The following is a 25199-nucleotide window of genomic DNA, read 5'->3' as shown; positions in this document are numbered from 1 at the left end:
TCTGATTTTCTTGAAGCGCTCCTCCACCACGTCTGCCATGCATACAGAACAGTGGCTCCAGCTCATTCTCGCTTTCTTCCAGCCACAACAATCTGCTGATGCTCCAAAAGCAGCTACCACTCCAGGAAACTAAAATCTGAAATGAAACCAGAGATCAATAAGTGAATGAAATTTTGACACTAGTTCTGTTTTGTGTCAGTTTGTCATGTTTTACTGAAAACTCACAACTGTTGTAAATGATGTTGTGTTAATCTCATCCTTTTAGCTCAAGTAAACATCTGGATCACTTTACTCTGTGTTGTATTTGCTGAATAAAAATCATATGTGGAAAAGATGTGGACTAAATATGTTTCTTTTCTTGAAATCCAGTTTCAAAATCATGAATGACACCTCTGTGCCATTTGGCTATTAAAAAGTGGCAAAACTATATTTTAATGTCCCGAATAATGTGGGTTTGTTGATTCATTATATTTTTCCTTCCTTCACTTTCCTCCAACCAAACAGTGCATCATAGTGATAATGAGTTTGTTCCCTTGTTACTCAGGAAAGGTTCATACACCGTTTTCACAGTTTTTTCGATTTGACTTTTGGCCACTTAGGGACAGCACAACAATCTGTAAAATTTGCATATACTTCAATCACCTTACTAAGTTAACAGCAGTTGACTCCACCAACATGATATGAAAATGTGTGGCTCGATCAGGAATGGAGCGCAGTGACTTTTCTTAGCGAATCAAGTAACCATGGTGATGTAAATGGTGAAAATGGCCAAAAAATTGGTCATGAAAATGACCAAAGCCACTTTTGTTTAGAGCCACACGGTTTGTAGTTTCCCTCTGTGATTCAATGTAGAAATATGATTGAAACTTTAAACATGTCACAAGAAGTGGGACTTTTTTTTTGCATTGTATCAGTGCTTTGATAGCTCTTGCGGTTATTAAGATAAGATAAGATAGCCTTTATTAGTCCCACAGTGGGGAAATTCACAGTGTTACAGCAGCAAGTGGCAGTGCAGAGAAGAGGAAAGCTGCAAGAAACTGAAATAACAAATAATTAGAAAGATAAATAATAACAATATAATAACGTACAAAATATATAGATACAAAAAATTACATATTTACAACAACAGTAGCAGCGTTTGCGGGATATTGACAGATGCGTGAGGTTGTTACGGTGGTGAGCTGTCCATTTCTGGTGTGTGAGTGGTTCCTGAGTGCAGTGTTTGTTGTAAAGTCTGACAGCAGCTGGAAGGAAAGACCTGCGGTATCTCTCCTTCACACACATTGGGTGCAGTAGCCTGTCACTGAAGGAGCTGCTCAGTGCTGTCAGAGTGTCCTGCATGGGGTGGGAGGTGTTCTCCAACAGGGATGATAGCTTCGCCGCCATTCTCCTGTCGCCCACTACCTCCACTGAGTCCAGGGGGCATCCCAGAACAGAGCTGGCCTTCCTGATCAGCCTGTTCAGTCTCCTCCCGTCAGCAGTGGAGATGCTGCTGCCCCAGCAGACCGCACCGTAAAAGATGGCTGATGCCACCCCAGAGTCATAAAAGGTCTTCAGGAGTGCCCTCTGCACCCCAAAAGACCAGAGTCTCCATAGCAGGTACAGCCTGCTCTGTCCTTTCTTGTAAAGAGCATGTGTGTTGTCAGTCCAGTCCAGTTTATTGTTCAGGTGAACACGCAGGTACTTATATGAGTCCACAATCTCAATGTCCATTCCCTGGATGTTCACTGGGGTGGTTTGAGAGTGTTTGTGCCTGTGGAAATCCACCACCAGTTACTAGGTTTTCCCCGTGTTGATCTGGAGGTGGTTGTGCTGGCATCAGTTCACAAAGCCATTACAATACTGAGGTTTAAGTTCCATCCCATTCCAATGCCATACCCACAACCTTTTGTGGTACCTTTTTGTCATCCCACCTGTCCCTCCACTGGTCATCCCTCCACCTGTCATACCTCCAATTGGAAAATGAGACAAGCACCTGGCTGACTGGGGAAAAACTGATTTTAGGTCATGCTTATTGTAAACACTGTCTGAAATGAAATAAATCAATAAAGCATTATCTGAATAAGTGACCGACTTCTATGTGTTTTGTTTTTCATTTGACAGTTTTCAGAAGATTTTCTTTTTTTCATCCATATAGTGTGACTGTGCTGTTGGGAGGAGGGATGGAGCATAGAAACAAAATTTCAAGCTTAACAATGATGAGTTTACCGGTGTTGCTAAACTGAAACCATTAGATAATTTAACCAAGTGTCCAACTTCTACAACTAGATGAAATAGAAAAAAACCCCCCAGTAATTCAATCCTGTAAATGTGTAAGTAACTTGATGGCTACTGTGGTGTTGCCTCTCTCCGCAAAGGGCAGATGATGATATAAGCACTGGATGGTTTTAAAAAGATGTTTTAAAAAACGTTGTCAGCAGGCGAGAGTCTGTGCTCAAAAGTGACATTTTTATTAACCAAATACTACTAACCAAAATAACAAAAATGAATCCCGGGCAATTCAAAGAAAAAGAACTTAAACCATATCAAACAAATTCTAAAATGGCAGCCTCACTACAAGCTGCCACCTGCGCTACATCTTTCTCTCTCTCTCTCTGACCCCTGAATAGCTTGCACTTAATCTTCACCTATGTGGAGCATACCATCCTCCCAGGTAAGTATGGGGGTGAGCTAAAATGCTCCTCATTTCAAGCACCCCACCCCACACTACCACTCCCCACACTAAATTCTCCTAACGGGATCTGACAGCCCACACCTGTTTCCTCTCTCTCTAATTGAGCAGCCAATCAATCCCACTCAGAGAGTCCACTGAAAACGTCCAACGTAGGCTGACCCTTCCAAAATAAATCACCAAAATATATTCAAACTTATCTATAAAAAAAATCAAACCCTGAAGAAAATTAATAGAAACATTTACTCAAAACTCCAACCATGATAATAGCAATGATAATGTAGGGGATTAGGGCACAGTGAAAAGGGAATAGAACAACCTTTTCACAGCTACATAATGTTACAGGTCTGTTTTCATTCATCTACAGTAGCACGACAACATTAGCTAACTTGTTGTTATCCATATTGTAAATGTGTGTTCAAAATTTCCTAAAACAAGGAAGAAGACACAAATGCATTCTTCACTGGGTGTTGCCTGTTACCTGCCTAAGCCACTAAGTTACCTGATTTGCAATCATAAGACCAGGTATTATTAATATTTACCATCTCCTCAGTAATTTGCCAATACCTAAGGGTGGAGAATAAAGAGACTGAACCTGCACAACTGTAGTATTATGAAATGTTTTGTGACTACACTACACCTCATGTTTAGATCTGAATTTTAGAGCAGGTGTGGTCTTGTTTTCTGATCAGTAGCCTCAGCTTTGTTTGTTGCAATCATATATCAATTGCCCAACAATGCAGGGATGTTTATGTGATTGACACAACATCTGCTCCTGGACATGTATATAAGAAGAGCTCAGTATGCAGAACAACAGTAAACGACCTCCTCCATCATCTGCGAGACAGTCTGCTAAAGTTGTGAAGACTTGACGGTAATTATATTATTGTCAATTTATTTGATGATAATTATTTAAAATATATTGTATTCTCTTTGTGATCTTGGTTGAAATGTCTTTATGTATTTATTGTTTTCAACAGGTCTGAAACCATGCTGAAGGTAGTGTTTGTCCTTGGATGCCTCCTGAGCCTCATTCTGGCCAATCCTGTAAGTGAAACATTCTTATATGTTAAATCAATTATTCTTAAACTTTTACATTATTGCTAATACTGTAATAGTATAAAGCAGTCAATATTAAACTTTTGTATTTTCTGCAGATGGACATGGTACACCAACGCATTGCCCGCTCAGGGTCTGGATCAATGTCTAACTCTAACTCCAATGAGGTGAGTGTCTTCTATCCTCCAGAGCTACGCTTTAAACACACCTGACTGTTACTGTAAAACTCTCGGAACAATCCTCTGCCGTATAACTGATGATGAATGTTTGTGATTTTCTTGAAGCGCTCCTCAGCCACATCTGACATGTCTACACAGCAGTGGCTCCAGCTCCTCCTTGCGCTGCTCCAGCAACAAAACCCTGCTCCTGCTCCACCGGCAGCAACTACTAAATCAGCTACCAAAGCTGCTACTACAAAGAAATAGTCAAATTCAAACAGCGATCGATAAGTGAATACAATTTTGACATTAGTTGTGCTTTGCGATAGTTTGTCATGTTTTACTGAAAACTCACAACTGTTTTAAATGATGTGTTAACCAGAGTTTTCCCACACTCATTATTATAGTTCAAGGAAACATGTGGATCAAAATCACTTAACTCTCTGTTGTATTTGCTCACTAAAAATTATACGTGGAAAAGCTGCGGTCTAAAGCTGTTTTTTGTCTTAAACCTCAATTTCATGAAGAGTAATGAAACCTCTGTGTCATTTTGAGTATCAAAAAAGTGGTTTACACTTTATTTTAAGCTCCTTTATTTAGCAGTGTACAAAGCAGAATGAAACAGAGCATATGAATCACTTCCAGTTTCAGCACCTTTACTGTTTCCTGATACACCCGAGCCTGCATCTGTCTGGCTCTTCTGTCTGGCTCACTGTGGTCAGAGTGAGGCACCACATGCACGGTTTCATCACACTGCACGCCAGTAATAGAAATATAAAAAAGCAGCCCACTTTGACAGCTGATTGGGTGACTGAGGGGTCAAAACATCTTTAAAATCTGCACCTGGACAGATGGGGAACCACTGCAAAATTCTGCATTAGACACAACACGTGGCTAATAGCAAAATATCATCTTAAAATTCTTCATTCAAGGTAAGACTTTTTTTTCTGGGGAGAAAGTTGACTCTTTGAAATAATGTGCACTATGTGCAATTATCAGCTGGTCTCGACCCCTCTTGTTGCTCTATAAAGGCCTGAAGCTTCTCTCAGCTATGAAACAGCTGGTTTTGATCTTGTGCTTCACAGTATTGTGCTCCTGCATCCCTGTAAGTGTTTCAAACCAACATTACAACAAACCTCAGATCTACGTATGAGTAGATGTTTTTTAATTGCTGTGGTGCTGTTGTGGTATTTCTTTCAATGCTTAATGCTCTTCATGAAGGTAAAAGGTAAAACCAATCAATAACAACTTCCTTACTAGTAACTGTTGAATGAAATAGAAAAACAGAAAACAATAATTCAATGCATAAATGCATGACCTAACCATATCTATTGTCTGTGGCTCCATCAGTGTCTTCACCGGCTATGATGGTGCCATTCGTGCAACCGTGGCCCCAGAGGATAAGTCCAATGCTGTATTTCTTTCCCAGTCTGACGATGAAGCCAGAACTGGCTTTTCTTCCTGTCAATGTGTAAGAAAGTCGTTGGGTACATAATGTTACAGGTCTGTTTTCATTAGTGACATCTACAGTAGGCACGATAACATTAGCTAACTTGTTGTTATCCATATTGTAAATGTGTGTTCAAAATTTCCTAAAACAAGGAAGAAGACACAAATGCATTCTTCACTGGGTGTTGCCTGTTACCTGCCTAAGCCACTAAGTTACCTGATTTGCAATCATAAGACCAGGTATTATTAATATTTGCCATCTCCTCAGTAATTTGCCAATACCTAAGGGTGGAGAATAAAGAGACTGAACCTGCACAATTGTAGTAATATGAAATGTTTTGTGACTACACTACACCTGTTGTTTGGATCTGAATTTTAGAGCAGGTGTGGTCTTGTTTTCTGATCAGTAGCCTCAGCTTTGTTTGTTGCAATCATATTGCAATTGCTCAACAATGCAGGGCTGTTTATGTGAATGACACAACATCTGCTCCTGTACATGTATATAAGAAGAGCTCAGTATGCAGAACAACAGTGAAACGACCTCCTCCATCATCTGCGAGACAGTCTGCTAAAGTTGTGAAGACTTGACGGTAATTATATTATTGTCAATTTATTTGATGATAATTATTTAAAATATATTGTATTCTCTTTGTGATCTTGGTTGAAAGGGATTTCTATTTTTTAATTTGGACAAAATGTCTTTATGTATTTATTGTTTTCAACAGGTGTGATCACTGAAACCATGCTGAAGGTAGGGTTTGTCCTTGGATGCCTCCTGAGCCTCATTCTGGCCAATCGTGTAAGTGAAACAAAGAAATTGTACCTATAATTCAACATTATTAACTATTAGGGTAATGGTACTGGGGGAGTAGGGGGTGGGGGGTTTGATCCTTATGATCCTAATCCACTGTGGAGACCCCTTACAGGGAGAAGCCAACAGGGGGAGAGGAAGGCGATTGTTGTAATTGTACATATATGTGTGTGTATATATATATATATATATATATATGTATATATACTGTCATGATCAAACTTGCAACTTTTGGATTTTCTATAGATGGACATGACAAACCAGTGAATTGCCCGCTCAGGCTCTAACTCCAATGAGGTGAGTGTCTTCTCTGTCCTCCAGAAATGAACTTTCAACATACCTGACTGTCTGTTACAGTAAAACTCTGTGAAAAATCCTCTGCTGTATAAGTGATGCTGAATGTTTCTCTGATTTTCTTGAAGCGCTCCTCCACCACGTCTGCCATGTCTACACAACAGTGGCTCCAGCTCATTCTCACTCTCCTCCAGCAACAACAATCTGCTAATGCTCCAAAAGCAGCTACCACTTAAGGAAACTAAAATCTGAAATGTAACCAGAGATCAATAAGTGAATGAAATTTTGACACTAATTCTGTTTTGTGTCAGTTTGTCATGTTTTACTGAAAACTCACAACTGTTGTAAATGATGTTGTGTTAATCTCATCCTTTTAGCTCAAGTAAACATCTGGATCACTTTACTCTGTGTTGTATTTGCTGAATAAAAATCATATGTGGAAAAGATGTGGACTAAATATGTTTCTTTTCTTGAAATCCAGTTTCAAAATCATGAATGACACCTCTGTGCCATTTGGCTATTAAAAAGTGGCAAAACTATATTTTAATTTCCTAAATAATATGTGTTTGTGGATTCATTATATTTTTCCTTCCTTCACTTTCCTCCAACCAAACAGTGCATCATAGTGATAATGAGTTTGTTCCCTTGTTACTCAGGAAAAGTTCATACACCGTTTTCACAGTTTTTCACTTTAACTTTTGGCCACTTAGGGACAGCACAACAATCTGTAAAATTTGCATATACTCCAATCACCTTACTAAGTTAACAGCAGTTGACTCCACCAGCATGATATGAAAATGTGTGGCTCGATCAGAAATGGAGCGCAATGACTTTTCTTAGCGAATCAAGTAACCATGGTGATGTAAATGGTGAAAAATGGCCAAAAAATTGGTCATGAAAATGACCAAAGCCACTTTTGTTTAGAGCCACACGGTTTGTAGTTTCCCTCTGTGATTCAATGTAGAAATATGATTGAAACTTTAAACATGTCACATGACGTGAGACTTTTTTTGCATTGAATCAGTGTTTTGATAGCTCTTGCGGTTATTACAATACTGAAGTTTAAGTTTTATGTCATTTTTTGAGCGTTTCAGATTTTATAATGGGTGTGTATTGCACAGAATGTTGCGATTTAGAGTGGAGGACATCACAAGCACTCTCACTGCCATCCCTAAAAGTTTTCTCCAAAGAAATCAGTCAGAAAAGTCAGAATTGTTTGCATATACACAGTGTGCTTCTGTTTTCATCACTTTGTTTTTCAGATGAATCAGAACTACATGCAGCCTCAGCACCAGCCGTATCCTGCACCCATTCCAATGCCATACCCACAACCTTTTGTTGTACCTTTTTGTCATCCCACCTGTCCCTCCACTGGTCATCCCTCCACTGTCCATCCCCCCACCTGTCATCCCTCCACCTGTCATCCCTCCACCTGTCATCCCTGCACCTGTCATCCCTCCACCTGTCATACCTCCAATTGGAAAATGAGACAAGCACCTGGCTGACTGGGGAAAAACTGATTTTAGGTCATGCTTACTGTAAACACTGTCCAACTGAAATGAAATAAATCAATAAAGCATTATCTGGATAAGTGACCAACTTCTATATGTTTTGTTTTTCACTTGACAGTTTTCAGAAGATTTTCTTTTTTTCATCCATATAGTGTGACTGTGCTGTTGGGAGTAGGGATGGAGCATAGAAACAAAATGTCAGCATAACAATGATGAGTTTACCGGTGTTGCTAAACTGAAACCATTAGGTAATTTAACCAAGTGTCCAACTTCTACAACTAGATTTCAGTGGCATCTTAGAAATGGCCAGACCCTTCTGATTTCTACTATTTTGTGGTCATTTAAAAAAGACCAACACTTAATATTAAAAGCAATCAATAACCACTTCCTAACTAATAACTGTTGAATAAAATAAAAAAACAAAACCAATAATTCAATGCATAAATGCATGACCTAACCATATCTATTGTCTGTGGCTCCATCAGTGTCTTTACCGGTTATGATGGTGCCATTCATGCAACCGTGGTCCCAGTGGATAAGTCCAATGCTGTATTTCTTTCCCAGTCTGACGATGAAGCCCGAACTGGCTTTTCTTCCTGTCAATGTGTAAGAAACTTGGCTACATAATGTTACAGGTCTGTTTTCATTAGTGACATCTACAGTAGGCACGACAACATTAGCTAACTTGCTGTTATCCATATTGTAAATGTGTGTTCAAAATTTCCTAAAACAAGGAAGACACAAATGCATTCTTCACTGGGTGTTGCCTGTTACCTGCCTAAGCCACTAAGTTACCTGATTTGCAATCATAAGACCAGGTATTATTAATATTTACCATCTCCTCAGTAATTTGCCAATACCTAAGGGTGGAGAATAAAGAGACTGAACCTGCACAATTGTAGTAATATGAAATGTTTTGTGACTACACTACACCTGTTGTTTAGATCTGAATTTTAGAGCCGGTGTGGTCTTGTTTTCTGATCAGTAGCCTCAGCTTTGTTTGTTGCAATCATATTGCCACTGCTCAACAATGCAGGGATGTTTATGTGATTGACACAACATCTGCTCCTGTACATGTATATAAGAAGAGCTCAGTATGCAGAACAACAGTAAAGGACCTCCTCCATCATCTGTGAGACAGTCTGCTAAAGTTGTGAAGACTTGACGGTAATTATATTATTGTCAATTTATTTGACTATAATTATTTAAAGTATACTGTATTCTCTTTGTGATCTTGGTTGAAAGGTTTTTTCATTTTTTATTCAGACAAAATGTCTTTATGTATTTATTGTTTTCAACAGGTGTGATCACTGAAACCATGCTGAAGGTAGTGTTTGTCCTTGGATGCCTCCTGAGCCTCATTCTGGCCAATCCTGTAAGTGAAAATATAAATAAATAAATAAAATTATATATATATATATATATATATATATATATTACCACACATGTATATATACTGTCATGATAAAACTTGCAACTTTTGGATTTTCAATAGATGGACATGACACACCAGCGAATTGCCCGCTCAGACTCTAGCTCCAATGAGGTGAGTGTCTTCTCTGTCCTCCAGAAATGAACTTTCAACATACCTGACTGTCTGTTACAGTAAAACTCTGTGAAAAATCCTCTGCTGTATAAGTGATGCTGAATGTTTCTCTGATTTTCTTGAAGCGCTCCTCCACCACGTCTGCCATGTCTACACAACAGTGGCTCCAGCTCATTCTCACTCTCCTCCAGCAACAACAATCTGCTAATGCTCCAAAAGCAGCTACCACTTAAGGAAACTAAAATCTAAAATGAAACCAGAGATCAATAAGTGAATGAAATTTTGACACTAGTTCTGTTTTGTGTCAGTTTGTCATGTTTTACTGAAAACTCACAACTGTTGTAAATGATGTTGTGTTAATCTCATCCTTTTAGTTCAAGTAAACATCTGGATCACTTTACTCTGTGTTGTATTTGCTGAATAAAAATCATATGTGGAAAAGATGTGGACTAAATATATTTCTTTTCTTGAAATCCAGTTTCAAAATCATGAATGACACCTCTGTGCCATTTGGCTATTAAAAAGTGGCAAAACTATATTTTAATTTCCTAAATAATATGTGTTTGTGGATTCATTATATTTTTCCTTCCTTCACTTTCCTCCAACCAAACAGCGCATCATAGTGATAATGAGTTTGTTCCCTTGTTACTCAGTAAAAGTTCATGCACCGTTTTCACAGTTTTTCACTTTGACTTTTGGCCACTTAGGGACAGCACAACAATCTGTAAAATTTGCATATACTCCAATCACCTTACTAAGTTAACAGCAGTTGACTCCACCAACATGATATGAAAATGTGTGGCTCGATCAGAAATGACTTTTCTTAGCGAATCAAGTAACCATGGTGATGAAAATGGCAAGAAATGGCAAAAAAAAAAATGTCCTATAAAAAATGAATGGAGAGTTGTTGTGAAAATGACCAAAGCCACTCTTCCTTGGAATCACACTGCTTTGTAGTTTTCCCTCTGTGATTCAATGTAGAAATATAGTAAATATATAAATATATATACTTTAAACATGTCACAGAAACATTTCTGCATTAAATCAGTGCTTTGATAGCTCTTGCAGTTGTTGCAGTATCAAAGTTTTTATAATGGGTGTGTATTGCTGCGAGTTAGCGTGGATGACATCACAAGCACTCTCACTGCCATCCCTGAAAATTTTCTCCAAAAAAAAAAAAGAAAAATAGTCAAAAAAGTCAAAAAAATTTCCATCAATTTCTATATAAAAAACATAGAGATATTTTTCCTGTAACACTCAGTGCTGCTGTCATTGTCATATCACTTACATTTTTAAAGAAAAAGAAAGAAAGGGTGCTGTCCAACAGTCCCGTCGAGACCCATGTTAAAGTGGGCTCTGAAGTTCTTGTCAAAAACAGTTGAGAGGAGTTTTTACACTGCAACTGTGCCTCAACTATAAACGACAGACACTCATATGATATATCATTATCTTTATTGAACACATGGGATGCTTCTCATAAACAAATCTTGTAGTTTTCCCTCTGTGATTCGATTTTTCAGTGAAAAGTTTCACCTTAAAAGCTGTTGTCTTCCTCGGAAGACGAAGGGGACTGTGTGGGCATATTTCCTTCATCCCCTGGTGACCACACTCACCATAGCAACTAGTGTCTCAGCAGGGGCTACTGACAGTTTCCGGGCGGAAATGCACAAAGCTGATTCTAATTGGCTAATTAGTTGTGTCCCAATTCAGGGACCACATCCTTTGGAGGATGTGGTCTGTGAAGGTGTGGCCCTTGGTAGCCATGGTAAACCACAAAGGATTACATTTAAAAGTGTGATACTTGCAATGTAGTGTGGCTCTTGCAATGAATCTTGGGATAGGTTGAGCCATGAAAAACTCACCCGTTGGATCAGGAGAAGAAGATTGCATTTCTCAGCCACATCTGAAGGAGCCTTTGAAATGGGGCAACCTAGTTGCACTGCTGTGATGCAATCAGTCTTCAAATGCAGCCTCTGAAGGATGCAGTCCCTGAGTTGGCACGCACTTATTCACTCTAAGCCTTTTTACTCTCAGCTATGACAGCAATTACAAGGCTAATTAACACTGTGTATGTGCTTGTGTGTGATGTGTGTGTGTGGTTTTATGTGGTCCTACGTATGTGTGGACATGTCTTTCTATGATTGTGAGGACAAATTTGGTTAGAAACCATTATCTTTAGGTCATTCCTACCACCATGCAAACACATATTTACAGACACACAAATCTCCACCTTATAGATTAGAGTCTCAACCTGGTAAGAGGAGCTTACTCGAGGCGATGTGGTAGGCAGCTAACACACACACAAACACCATCTCCACCACGTGGAATTACCTTCAAAATATGAGTCACAACCAGGTAACAGAGGCTCACTGGAGGGTCTATTGTAGAAAATCTTAAGCTATTTGTACTGCCACCCATAGAAGCAAACATATTGACAGAAACACACCATCTCCACCACATGCGTTCACTTGCAAAGTAAGAGTCTCAAACAGGTAAGAACGCATACTGGAGGCTCTGTGGTAGAAAGGTTCATTTTTACTGACACACAGACAAACATTACCAGCACTGCTTCAGCTACTCCTTGACACTGTCACATCTGGCATCTGGCTGTATGAAATTTTTTAAACTTTTAAAACAGTGAACAAATTCAGTGAAAAGGCACAAATTCTAAATGGTCTTTAATTTTTACACCCTTGAAACGTCCTATAGTAATAATTTGAATTTTTGTATAGTTTGCAATAGGTCGCTGTCATTTTTCTTGTATTTTGAGTTCCTGGCAGCTTTGTACTTTGTTAATCTGACAAAATACAAAGTTAAACTTACGCTAAGTTTGTGCTAAAAAAGGAAATTATGCACATGTGGGTAAGGATATTTTAAATGCTGCTAAACTAAAACTACAATAAATGCATGGAAAATCAGCAAAAATAACCAAAATGAGCTGGGACTCCACGGGATTAGAATTTGAGACAAATCTTATTGACTATAATGCATTATATCTAATATTAGCTATTAATAAGAGCTCACCATTCAGTACCACAACCTTCTTGACTGTCTCACAGTCCTCCTGCTGAAGTTGTTAAGACTTGACGGTAATTATAATATTCTTTTATTGGTTTATATATTTTCTGTGTGAGGATGGTGGACTAATGATTTTCTTGGTAATTTCGACCAAGGTGTTCATTTTACTTCATTTCTTCCCTTTCAACAGGTGTGATCACTGAAAGGTGAAGGTAGTAGTTATGCTTGGATGCCTCCTGAGCCTCACTGACCAATCCTGAAAGTGTAACAAAGGTAGTATCTGTGTTTTTGTCCTGCGATATCCAAAGAACACACATACAAGCTCTGTTTTTTTTTTCCTTAATAGATTGATGTGGCACCCAAACAACTTGCACGCTCAGATACTGGCTCTGACTCCAATGAGGTGAGTGCCTTCCTCGGTCCCCTCGACTTCAACATTCAACACACCTGACCCGAACACTGTTAGAGCATCATCCACAGTTTTTGTGACCATCGAATTTTCTCATTTTCTCATTGGACAGTCGTCCTTCCATCCCCCTCGGTCCCAGTCGTTGTCTGAATGCACAGTGGCAACAACTTCTTCTTACACTCCTGCAGCACCAACAACCTGTTACTGCATCGCCTGCTATAACTACGACAGCTGCAACCACCACTACAACAGTTGCTGCTACTACTACTACTACTTGAGGTCTTTTATACAGGCTGTATCAGTTTTAAGTACAACAATCAGCATTGATGGTTTTGGAATGCATTTGCTTAGTTTTGCTGCTGGGAAAAATGACAATGGATATATTTTTTGGTGTTCTGTGACCATACCACCACTGAGCCACTGCTCAGACAGCTGGCACCACGCAGGCTTCAAGCACAGACAACAAACTGCAGGCAAAATATATTTCACAAATGTGCAATGTCACAGTAAAAACTCAGGTATATATCTGACCCTGTGAGATATGTGGAAACTGAAAGAGCAGATGCCCAAAGACACATCAGGTTTTGTTGATTATGTCATCCTGCAGATGTGTTTGGTTCTGTTTGATTTCATTGATTAGCATCTGCATATGAAAGACACATACATTTTTTCTCAGGCACATTGAAGGAGTTCAAAGTGAAAACCCATAAAATCTTCAAATAAACAGTGATGCTTTGATGCTCTCTGGTGCAGTTCGACACAGTTACATGGTGATGACTGAGTCTCCCACGCACTGCAGTGAAATCTTTTGCATTGCCACATTTCTGTTTGAAAGTGTGTCAGCAGCTGTTTCTGGTGTTGCACTGAAGTTTGTTTCCCATTAAACTGGGTGTCCAGGGATGAAAACACCATAATTTAATTTTTTATGGGTTGTCAGACAAAAAAAAGTCTTTTGACTCTGAGCTGCCCCCTAGTGAATGTATTAGTGACAGTTACATAGTTTCAAATGGACATTATCTCTTTTGTACATAAAATGAGTACAAATAAGCCACTAGTGTAGTTTTTAGATCACATGATATTGTTCTAATGGAAAATAAAATGTTATCGAACATGAAGCTATAATGGGGAGAAGGGAAGCAAGGCTAACCTGGGCTATTTATTGGCCATGTCCAATAATTTGGAGTTTTGCTGTCACCATGAGGTAGAAAGAGTCTGCAGAAAGTTACTGCGCCATGCCAAGAAATAGTCCTACACACAAACCCCCTTAAAACCATAAATTTTCATTTTTATACTTCACCTCTAGGATGAACTCTTGTGCAACTTTTTTCACTTTTTTAATATTTAATCAAGACTGCAATCTTTTCCTAACCTTAAACATTAGGTGCAATAATCATGCTTCTGTTGCTGCAAGCAGATATTGTACTGCAAGAGAGGATATTGTTGTGGTTATTTGAGTGACTGCTACAAGAAAGAAACGCATGGTCATTTAATGTTTTTCACAGGTGAATGAACCTTTCTCAACTAGGCAAGAGTTATTATTTCAAAAACTTTTCCTTATAACATTGATAAAATCTATAATTCTGATAGTGTTAAATTTTGCTCTTAGTATATTTGCTGTTATAAATAATATTCATAGTGAGGTCTGGAGAAAAGACTGAGAAAGAGAAAAGACTTGTGAAGCATGAAATCTTTAAGATAATATTAATGACGCTGTACAGTACTCAAAAAAGTCTCAACTGTCACTCTGTTTTTATATATCGAAGTTTTCAAGCCAATGGGGTTCGTCACACTTCTGCCCATCATTGGGAAACAAAAGCTTTTTAAATCTCTAGATATTCAACCAGATCTGTGTCTGGTTAACACTTGCAACAGGTCGTAAAATGACTGCTGTAGAGGACATAAATGAGGTCCACCATGAATAAACAAGATGATTACAGTGTTTCGAAAGGATTGAGCAAGTATTGTTTTGCAGGAGGAAACATGGCTCCAGACAACACAACAGATATTACAGTTTCGCAAGCAGGGGGAGCTCAAACAACACATCAGTCTCCCCTGAATTCACCAGCAAATATATATATATATATATATATAAAAATATGAAATTCTTTTTTTGTGTTGTAGTTGATGTTCTGTATTTTACTCACAATTCCAACACTGTGATCTTTAAACAAAGGTAAGAAGAGTGTGTGTGTGTGTGTGTGTGTGTGTGTGTGTGATCAGATCTACAAATTGGGCTTACTCTTTAATTCAGCTCAGCATGTGAAGGAAAATACTTAAAGCCTGTCAAGATTATAAACAGGATGTGGACTTTAATGTTACAAAAACACAGTCTAGTTGGGTAATGAAATTGTGTTCACGCCTATTTTGGTTCCGTCCCTGCAGGCTGCCATGAGACAGACCACATCTGAAGTGAAGTAACACACCTTTAAAGTGTGAGACCAATGTGGACTGTTTAAAAGCTAATGGAGTTTCCCAAAAGGACCAGCTTGAAGGTAGAGAACAGAAGCGTGATATTTAATTCTGTTTATTAAGCTGTTTATACTGGTGCTCTACAGTGGCATGCAGGCAGCTCCAGCTTTCAAGAAATTTGAATTTCACTTTGAAGTGCAAGATGAAATTTTTTCTTCTGGTGATTTTCTGCTTGATCTTTTCCCCAGTCGTAAGTACAAAAAATAATAATTGAAAAAAAATCCATACATTCTCTTTTTATGCTGTAATTTGTCTGACCTATGAATGATTTTCAGCTATGATCTAAAACAAGCCAGTATTTTATTTTATGTTTTTTCGCAGAATTGTCATCATTATCATAGCAGTGATTCAGACAGTGATGAGGTAAGAATGAATTCTCATCACTGTAGCAGTGAGTCTGACAGTGATGAGGTAAGAATTAAATTAATCCTATCAAGTATCATTGAAAGTGAGAGTATAGCAAAACAACATTGTTTTTTTAAATGACATTTGAAAGTCTTTATTGTGTTTATTGCTGCAGAGAGGCAATCGTTACCCTGGGTTTTGGCCAAGGCCAATTCCTCCCTGGTTTTCTCTCTGGCCTCTGTTTCCTGGTCTGCGGCCACCACCTGCTCCTGTCCCACCTCCACCTCCACCCCCAGCACCAAAACCAAACCCAACCCCAACCCCGGGCAAACAGCCCCCTTCTACCACCGAGGCCCCACGAGGAGACAACGGGTGAACTGCACTGATTTGAGAGCAGGAATGGCTGATTGGATGACTTCACTTTCATTCTCCGTCAGCAGAAAGGCTACCCACTGATATAGAAATGTATACTCAATCTGTGTGTTATTTTGCATTTATGTATGTTTGAGGCAAATTGTGATTTTAAGACCATGTTTGAACCTGACTTTATTGATTTTTACAAAAATATAGATACGTTTGTTTGCATGTTTTCACATTTCAGTATTGGTTCAGCGGCTTTTCCACATTCTTATATGTCTCTCTGATGACTGCTGTCATGTTTATCACCTTTCATATCCTTGTAATCAGCATAATGTTTAACGACAGTTTAATTCTTTTTCATGTCATACCATTCCACAGTCCATACAAAAATGTAAAGAATTTAATGATATATTGTGATTTATAAGATACAAGGTAGAGACAGGCATTTAGTCAAGGTGTAATTATGAGTTTTGTAAGACGTCGGTCTTGGCGACAGCTGTGTGAGGATGCTGATACCACGCCGCTATAATATCCACTCAGTGGGTGCACTCAGCACCAAACCAGGATCAACACAGCTTAAGAAAGGGATGAGCGCTGAGCCTGTAATACCCGACTCTCTGCCTCATCAGTGAAGTCTGTTGAGCTGTTTTTTTTTTTTTTTTTTTTTTTTAATCATGACTCAGCCTCTTGTCCAGTATTTTCATTCACTGCATTGCTCTGTCAAGTCTTTGCTGCATTTCTTCACAGAGGTTTTGACAAAAATATGTACCTCTGCATTCACACTCTCAATAATATACACCTGTGTCTTAATATGCAACTGAATGACAATTCTTTCATCTTTCATGTTTGTGCCCAAAGAGTGGGTTTTGCACAACTTCTCATTATGAATGTAATCAAGTTTGTTTCTCAACGTCTATTTAACCTGCAACCTTTTGTTAAATAATGTCAACCAGCCAAACAACAGGCGAAGGCTTGGAGACTTTTTCAATCATGCACTGAATAATGTCCTTTGCATGTTTTATCATTTGTATTTGTTGATTTTTGAGAGTGTGAAGGTTTCAAAATAAATTCTAACTTGAAAAAAGATCCTTGTGGTGGTAATATTTTTGTGGTTAAATATACATTTATCATGGTGATACCTGTTTTTAGACACCAAGTATGACCAATATAAATACTGTATACATAAAACATCATGATATTAGATCTATTGAGTCTTTTGAGCCAAGTTTATGGATGTTATATCCCACTCCAGTTACAATAATCATTTTATATTCATTTGGTGTGCAGACCCATGTTTGATGTTCAGCAACTCTGAAAAACATTTTGTGACTTCTTTCTTTTTATTTTGGGAATTCTTTGATGATGATATTTAACACCTTGAGCATAAAGATGTGCTTCATTTATGTCTTCATGTGTTAGATCGATTTATTTACCCTTTCTGTACGTTTTCTGCAGCATTTGTGTCTTATTATTAAGGTTCATGCTTTGACTGTAATTGATAGTTTCTAAATCTCTATGTTTTTGAACAGCCATTTATGACTTTAGTTAGTTATCTAATGCACACTGCACATACTGTTAGCACTGAGTTTATCATTTGTTTTGGTTAAGGACCTTTGTCATTGTTATTGTATATTGTTATTTTACACTGTGAATTTGATACCTGAGGATGTGACTGAAACCTTATGCCTACTTATCTCCTATTTCCTTATTCATCTTTTTTTTCTCAGTTCAGTTGCACATTACACACATTTGGTTTGACCATAATTACAAGAGTGAGACTCTTGACACATCAGCCGCACCCAAAGGTGATCTGAGTAGCAGGAAAACCACAAGTCCTCAGTTCTTGTGTGCTTGTTTATTCATTTCTTCAGACATTACAGCATTGCAATTTAAGGAAAACAGGCAGTTTGGAGTATTCAGTGGATTTTCTTTGGTTTCTACCTCACTGCTTCATTCACATGAAAAGATTAGGTTGAATTTGTCTTTTTTCTGTCATGTGATTGGTTGTTTCAGTCTGTGAGCAGCACATAAGTCATTGTTCCCCTCCACGCAGTCTCACTGAATTTACTACAAATGCTCTAAGCAGACATCCCTTGACAGCTTTCATTGATTTTGCAGGAACCAATTCAAAACCATATTGATTTTGTTCTGTTTGTGGAAATGATTACTGTGATCCTATTGTCATGTTTCACAATAGTAGTGTCTGCAGTACCAGTAAGTACACTCATGGTTTAAAAATAGCATGTTCTCCTGTTAACATTTGTTATTTGTGTATCTCACATTATATAAGATCTGCTGTGACAATGGTCATTTAGGATTTTTTTTCTTTTGCTTTCAGGTGACACAAAGAGTTTCTCAAGCTCAGCAAGCTCAACTGGAGTCTGAGGCTCAGACTCCAGTTGAGGCTCAGACTCCAGCACCACTCTCCCCAAGAGTGGTTCAACCACAGCCTGGGGTCCCCCAGCAGCTGGGTCCCCAGGGTGGCCCTCAACTAGTTCCTTCACTGCAACACTACACCTGGTCTCCACTTGGGGACAATCTGATGATCATCCCCCGACAAATGAGCATCCATGGATCTCAGCCTGCTAACCAGCTGACACTCCAGCAGCCTCTGGTAGGTAATGAATTAAAAAAAAAAAAAAAAAAAAAAAAAAAAAACATTATCAGGAGCTCAAATGACAGTAAATAAAACAATATAACACAGTTAGTTTTCCACCTTATTATCTCTTATTTCCTTATTATATTTTCTTATTATTATTATATTTTCTTATAACAGCAATAATAATTTCTGGCTAATTTAAAGTTTGTTTTGTTGCTCTTTCAGATGTTCCCTCCTTATGGATACTTCCCTCTGTTTTCATCACCATACAGAAATCACCTGGTAATATATGATTAAGAAACACACTGGCTATGTTTATGAGACGGAGTTCGCACCATCTGTACTGCACTGTGCTGTACTGTTGACTGTAGACAAAAATATTTTCCAACCACAATCCAGCTTGAAAGATTTTACCTGCGGGGTCTTTAACATATTTCTACAGTGCAGTGCAGGATTTAGTTTTTTTTTCCCTCATGTGCTGTCAACATGTACCATATAGACAAAACTGAAAAAAAAGTTCTTTCTGAACAGGCAGTGCTTTGTAAATAAAGCTGTCAGTTGATTTATGACTCTGAGATGGAAACCGAGATACTGTTTTGTGTTGCACCTGATTTCCTGCCACAGGTGATACTATAATTGTAATTCTTTGTATTTAACTGACTCGTGTTTGGTGAAGGAGAGGGTTAGACTTGCATTTTTGTTTTATCTCAGTGCAGAAATTGTTGAGAAAAATTCAAATGTAAACGTCACATTTCTCTCCCCCAGTTCTCCTCGTATGGATTCCCAACGATTCTTGAAGCACCTCTCCCACAAACCTCAGCTAATCAGCTTCCAAACAGTCCAGTCTTACCTGCAGAAACACCCTCTGGAGCTGCTCCTTCAGGAAATGCCCCTGAGCCAATTCAGCAGCAACAGGTGTCTAGTGTTTATTTATGAACCTGAATCTGACAGCAGAGTTCATACTGTGTAACAAGAAAAGACAACATTTGATTCTTGAAAATAAAGGAAAGTAAAAATTGTATTATACTCAGTTCAATTTTCATCCACAGAATCCCCAAATTGTATACATGCTCCAGCAACCCATGGTAAATACAAAATACTCTTTGTAAACGTCTATATTAGCTTAATCAATGGTCTTTCTAGCCGCGATGTTTTCTTTCTAATGTTGTTTTCTTTGACATGTTCTGTCATTCTTTACTAGAGCTCTCCACTTGGCAGTCTTAGCTCAGAGGAGCTTGAGGTATAGTAACACAGCCAAGATTTTTATCTGTCTCTCAGCTTGTTCAAACAATCTGCTCAGTGAACTCACTGATCCTGCGGATGGTTCAACCGTCCTCCCTCCCTTGCCTCTTACTCTACTGCATCTTTCCTCGCTTCTCTATTTCAGATGGCTGCTAAAATGGGCCAGCTGGGTATGTACGTGCCCACTGTGCTCACAAACCTGCCCACAGGAGGAGGAGTTCAACCTGTGAGCCAGGCGGCTGAGCTCACAAACCAAGCACAGGCAGGTGTTGTGCCAACTGTGGTGACCTCATCAGCCGGAGTCCCACGGGCGCAGGGGCTGGCCGGCACAGAACCACAGCCGAACACTAACAGTGTCCCTGTGGGTTTGGAGAGACCAACGCAGGAGGCGGCCACTGTACAATCACCTGTTGAACCCCAACTCCTACCCACACAAGGAAACCTTGTCTGAGACTTCGGGCACTGGCAGCAAAGAGAAAAGATAAAACAAGTTACTGATGACAGCTAACAATGAATTTCTCATCTTTTACTGTTGCATTTCACTAAGTGATGACATTTTATTGTCTTAATATCATTGTTTTCTTTGTCTTTTTGATAAATAATATCTAATAAAATCAACAAATGGATTAAACCTTAACTGTTTCCCCTTTATGTGGATTCTTTGCTTGCTTTCGTGATTTCCTTTTTAAACCTGCATCAATTTATTTCTTGGACACTTGGGTGCAGCAGAAACAGCAACACTTAAGCGAGCAACATTGACATCACCTTTTAAACGGTGAACACGCTACATGTCCAGCAGACACAGAATAACATTAAAATTGATTTGGAGTCGCATTTCTGGCCAAGTAATAAATATACAACCCGATATTTACTATTTTGCTCTGTTCTTGGTCTTGGTCTTGCTCAGGTGATTATTATCCATGCCTTTGTGATTTGAGCAAGTTTAACAGATTCAGTTTCATGCATGGCACTAATTTGGCACTGTATATCTGACTTTCTTTGTTGTGCCTGATTTTCTCATCAACACCCTGCTCATGTTCATACAGTGAGACATTCAAAACAGCCCTACAGCAGCCTTTGCTACACAAGGCACACAAGATCAAGAAAATGCACATTGTCCTTTACTGGTCTTTAAGATTCATTTGTGTTTCATAAAATTGGAGTATTTCCCGCAAATGCTGTATGTGTGAACCTGAAATATCATAAAGAACAATTAAACTCAACTCACAAATGCCACAGATGGTATTTATGATGTGTTTTTTCTGCCCAGTAAGAGCATAATGTGAGGAGAGTGGACACAGCAGTTGTCTGATCATCATGCTGAGACATTTTCTTCACAGTTAATGGATTTTGGCCCAAGTGGAACACTTAAGTGTACCCAGCTCAGATACAATGCACAGTGAGTGTTTGAGTGAGGTATCTTCAAGCTGTCACCAATTTACTGTTCCACCACTGCGACTGAATCAGTCTAACTTTAACAAAAGGTGGAGGAATTAAAGTCCAAAATAACATAAAACATGTTGTGAAGGACGGCACAAATGAAACAACTATCATCCAATCACCATCAGCTTTAATACAGTATATGACCTATTATAAAGGTATACAAGAGATCTGTGATAAGATGTGATGTTTTTAGAATGATATATATATATATATATATATATACATTCCCTGGATCTTATTCCTATTCATGTACAACCCTGTTGACTTTTCTGAAGGTAAAAGATGTTGCTAGAGGCTGCAAAACACATAATTGAGGGTTCAAATGTGTGTTTTCAAGCCAAAAATAAATTACAAGATATCTCATGGAAAGAAAGGCACCTGCCAGTGTTGTAATCATATAAAAATGAAGATACTGGGCACGTCATCAATACCTGTCAAAGGTTTGCTCGTCCTTCGTTTTGCCAGCAAATAAATAGGAGTAGATCTCTTGCCACTAATCACACCCCTCTACAACAATCCTTCAGTACTCGCGTGCTGCCAGAAAGGAAAGGTAACGTAGACAACCAATATCATATGATATTTCTTAGATAAACTATGAAGTGATGATGTCTCAAGCTGTTTGAAGTGTTGCAGTGAATGCTGTTAAATGCAGGCTAATAACTCAAACTCTCTTTGACAGCTTACTTCAGAATGAAAATCATCTTCCTTGCTGCCTGCATCTTTGGGATGGCTGTTTGTGCCCCTGTAAGGAAAATACTATTTCTAAATATTTCATATATTTCTCTTTTTTCTCTCACATCAAGGTTTACTCACAAAACAACCTAAGCTTAAGGTCAGTGTAGTGGCTCTTCTGGGGCTTTTGTCATCACATAATCTTTATCAGCAAATGGAGTCGTCATAGACTTACAGATCTTCAAATTTTCATTTCTTCTGAGCATTGCAAGGATTCCTTGTCCATGCTGGTTACTGACTACCAACTGCAAATGAATTCTTTCTGAATTGTCTTTTACACTGACCTTCAATTCACTGAAGCTGCAGTATCTTGGCTTCTAAATCCTCTTTACAGCCGCAGATGTTCATGGAGTTTGACATCCATCATGCTCCAGCTCAGGTACAGTAAGACACAGCTCGGATTCAACAGCGTAAATCATGACATACACACAAGAAACCACAGTAAAAGAGACATTTTCCACCATCACTGAATAAGCTCTGTGCACAAGTCTGCTATTATGTGTTCACCACTGATGGTAATGTCCACAGCCGAACCTGCTGATGGCTTTTTTACTTGAAGTTTGCTGCTTTGTCTTGTAACGTACACTCATGTGAATGTTAATATGATTAATATGATCTTTACAGGCAGCCCAGGCTATCCCTGCTGGAGCCCCAGTTGAAACACTGGAAGTTGTAAGGGCTGAATTATATTGTTTTACAGCATTTGTGCATTTGTGCAAAGTGCATTTGAGATTATTTAATTAAATAATAAAAAGTAAATACAGTTGTCTACAAATTATATATATACAAAATATATATATTTTGTGAAAGAAGGTAAATATGGTCCCCTGAGCAATCAGAAAATGAGCCTTCTTCACATATTAATGCACTGTTGCTTTTTATCTCATGCACTTAAGGAGATGTTCATGTGTATCTTTGCTTACAACTGTAGATAATGTAAATAGCTGCAACAGAGTGCAAACAATTCAAGCGCTTTTACTGTTACATTAATAATAAAGATGCAATTGTGAGAAGGTGGGTCTTTATCCAGGATTTTAAAGTGGCAATAATATTGACTGTTTTCATTTGCAGCTGCTCCCGGTCGACGACCAGAGACAGCCTGTTGGAGGACCAGTGAGTGACACATCAAAGCTTAATATTTATATAAATATTAAGTGTGCACATATTTGTAGATGCTTAATTCAAAGATGCGATGAAAGCCTAGACTACCAATCCTAATGAAAGACAATAGTTTATCCAGTCCAACAAAATGCAGTTTTAGAGACCACATTTAAGCCACAATGTGAAGCTTGATTATATGTGAGGCGATACACTGTAACCAAATGTGTGTGTCTGTGGTGTGTGTGTGTATGTGTGTGTGTGTGTGTGTGTGTGTGTGTGTGTGTGTGTGTTTGTGTGTGTGTGTGTGCATGTATTTTCACTGACAGGTTCGTGGTTTCATCAAGCAAGAGATCCTCATGCCGGACGGCAGAGAGACCAAGGAGCTGGTGAGTGTCTGCACATCTTAATTTCTCTGACAGAAGTCCTGTGAGATTTTATTGAACTAATGATCTCTTCTCTTTCTCATCTCTTCCTCCAGTTCTACCCCTTCGGTTTTGACCTGCCAGAGTCTGCTGCTGCAGCCCCTGTTGCCCCTCCTGCCCCTCCTGCCCCTGCTGCTCCTGCTGCGCCTGCAGCTCCTGCTGTTCCTGCTGAACCTATCATTGCTGCTGGTGCTGCTGTGAGAATTACATTACATTTTGAGCCATTTCAGTTTTTTGAACCAGTAAGACTTAGTCACCATCAGCTGTTGACCACTGAAATGGCTTTGATTTGAAAGTACGATAATAGTCTCAAAAAAACAGCAGGAGCCAGGAAACTGAGATTGAAGTGAAGTGGAGCTGAGGGCAGTGGGTTCATTCTAATAAATGGTTGTTGCATAAGAGAAACAGTCTAATTTTCTGCTGAGGTGTTGAGAAATATTGACTCAGCAGACATGTGAGAGACTGTCCTGACTTCCGATTGGCTCATCAGGAACCTGTATCATTTCAGGCTACTGAACCCAGCACTGATGATGATGATGACGACGATGACTAAAAAAGCAGAGTCAGCAGGATGTGCATATGTGTGCACACACAGGTACACATACACACAAAACACTCACACATACAAGGCACATAAAGTGAACTGTATAACTGTATAACTCAGACTTTTAGGTTTTAACAAAATCGTCTCTGAAAAAGATTATCATATATTACTTCCCTGTGTGACGGAGTGTCTTTGAAAAGTTTTGTGAAAGTTTTGTCATGACAACAACAGATGTATTTACTTCTCGCCCCACTTTAGGTGACCAATGCGGTAAGACCTGCAGCGAACTCCAGTGGAAGATGAGCAGCCAACACTGCTGTTTGAAAAAAGTTTGAAAAATATAGTGTCATGCCTTTGAAAAGAAAATGGTGCTGTGCATTTTTTTGTGGGGGAAATGGTGCTCTGCTGTTTTATGAAAAGATTGTGCTGTGCTTTTCAATGGAAAAAATAAGGTGGAAAATGCTATGTGTTGTAATAATAATAATAAAAAAAGGTCCCATGCAACAAAAGACAAGTGTGTTTTTTATCCCAGTTCACTCCCTCTACTCCGGGATAAGGAGACAACAACATGCAACAAATTTACTGTCTCTATGCTTCATAATAAATAATAAATGCTTCATAATTCATAATAAATAAATAAATAAATAAATAAATAAATAAATCACCTTTTAGAGTAACACACACACACACACACACACACACACACACATATATATATATATATATATATATATATATATATATATATATATATATATATATATCCAGTTAGAGTGTCATCAAAAATACATTTTGAATTACATTTATCATTTTGTAATAAGGTTATTATTATAGATTTGTGTAACATATTACTCTGTAAATTCTCCACAAGTTCAATAGTTACATTAAAACAAACATGCATCTAATAACATTTGAAGATTAACACAAGAAGTTTAACTCCACTTTCAGTTTGTATAATTTCTAATTCTCTCCTTGGTGTACCTACATGTACAGTATTCATATCCTCAGTTGCCTGG

The 25199-nt window shown here is 38.5% G+C and overlaps 2 protein-coding genes and 3 long non-coding RNA genes across 5 annotated transcripts; all 5 read left to right on the top strand.

The window, feature by feature from the left end:
- The first annotated feature begins 6390 nt into the window (after nt 1–6390).
- LOC139635892 (uncharacterized) lies at nt 6391–6888 on the top strand. The gene is made up of 2 exons (XR_011694305.1): nt 6391–6445; nt 6571–6888. It is a non-coding gene; the product is annotated as an uncharacterized lncRNA (long non-coding RNA).
- Nucleotides 6889–8870: 1982 nt separating this feature from the next.
- LOC139636965 (uncharacterized) lies at nt 8871–9942 on the top strand. The gene is made up of 4 exons (XR_011694494.1): nt 8871–9120; nt 9255–9328; nt 9449–9499; nt 9625–9942. It is a non-coding gene; the product is annotated as an uncharacterized lncRNA (long non-coding RNA).
- A 5393-nt stretch (nt 9943–15335) lies between these two features.
- LOC139636481 (uncharacterized) lies at nt 15336–17178 on the top strand. Its single transcript, XR_011694404.1, has 3 exons — nt 15336–15585; nt 15717–15758; nt 15916–17178. It is a non-coding gene; the product is annotated as an uncharacterized lncRNA (long non-coding RNA).
- A 1082-nt stretch (nt 17179–18260) lies between these two features.
- On the top strand, nt 18261–20578 carry LOC139636071 (integrator complex subunit 3 homolog). Its single transcript, XM_071503751.1, has 7 exons — nt 18261–18314; nt 18439–18714; nt 18925–18981; nt 19465–19614; nt 19749–19784; nt 19901–19939; nt 20087–20578. Exons 1-7 carry the CDS (start codon nt 18261–18263, stop codon nt 20390–20392), a joined length of 918 nt encoding a protein of 305 aa, XP_071359852.1. The 3' UTR covers nt 20393–20578.
- Nucleotides 20579–21816: 1238 nt separating this feature from the next.
- scpp7 (secretory calcium-binding phosphoprotein 7) lies at nt 21817–24702 on the top strand. Its single transcript, XM_071505187.1, has 9 exons — nt 21817–21934; nt 22064–22128; nt 22451–22495; nt 22741–22788; nt 23188–23229; nt 23544–23603; nt 23696–23836; nt 24148–24234; nt 24442–24702. The coding sequence occupies exons 2-8, from the start codon at nt 22075–22077 to the stop codon at nt 24190–24192; spliced, it is 435 nt and encodes a 144-aa protein (XP_071361288.1). The 5' UTR covers nt 21817–21934; nt 22064–22074; the 3' UTR covers nt 24193–24234; nt 24442–24702.
- Nucleotides 24703–25199: the final 497 nt, after the last annotated feature.

Source organism: Trachinotus anak, unplaced genomic scaffold (genome assembly GCF_046630095.1).
Source record: "Trachinotus anak isolate AG129_WGS33_773 ecotype Australia unplaced genomic scaffold, CSIRO_AGI_Tana_v1 ptg000019l, whole genome shotgun sequence".
Taxonomy (NCBI): Eukaryota; Metazoa; Chordata; class Actinopteri; order Carangiformes; family Carangidae; genus Trachinotus; species Trachinotus anak.
Note: the sequence above shows the minus strand (reverse complement) of the source record. Positions and strands in the feature narration are given on the sequence as shown.

Coding starts and splice junctions, on each gene's coding strand:
- LOC139636071 (XM_071503751.1), top strand. CDS start 18,261: ATGATTACTGTGATCCTATTGTCATGTTTCACAATAGTAGTGTCTGCA. Junction 18,982..19,464: donor CACCATACAGAAATCACCTG/GTAATATATGAT, acceptor TCTCTCCCCCAG/TTCTCCTCGTATGGATTCCC. Junction 19,940..20,086: donor TTAGCTCAGAGGAGCTTGAG/GTATAGTAACAC, acceptor TCTCTATTTCAG/ATGGCTGCTAAAATGGGCCA.
- scpp7 (XM_071505187.1), top strand. CDS start 22,075: ATGAAAATCATCTTCCTTGCTGCCTGCATCTTTGGGATGGCTGTTTGT. Junction 23,230..23,543: donor GACAGCCTGTTGGAGGACCA/GTGAGTGACACA, acceptor TTTCACTGACAG/GTTCGTGGTTTCATCAAGCA. Junction 23,837..24,147: donor TCATTGCTGCTGGTGCTGCT/GTGAGAATTACA, acceptor GTATCATTTCAG/GCTACTGAACCCAGCACTGA.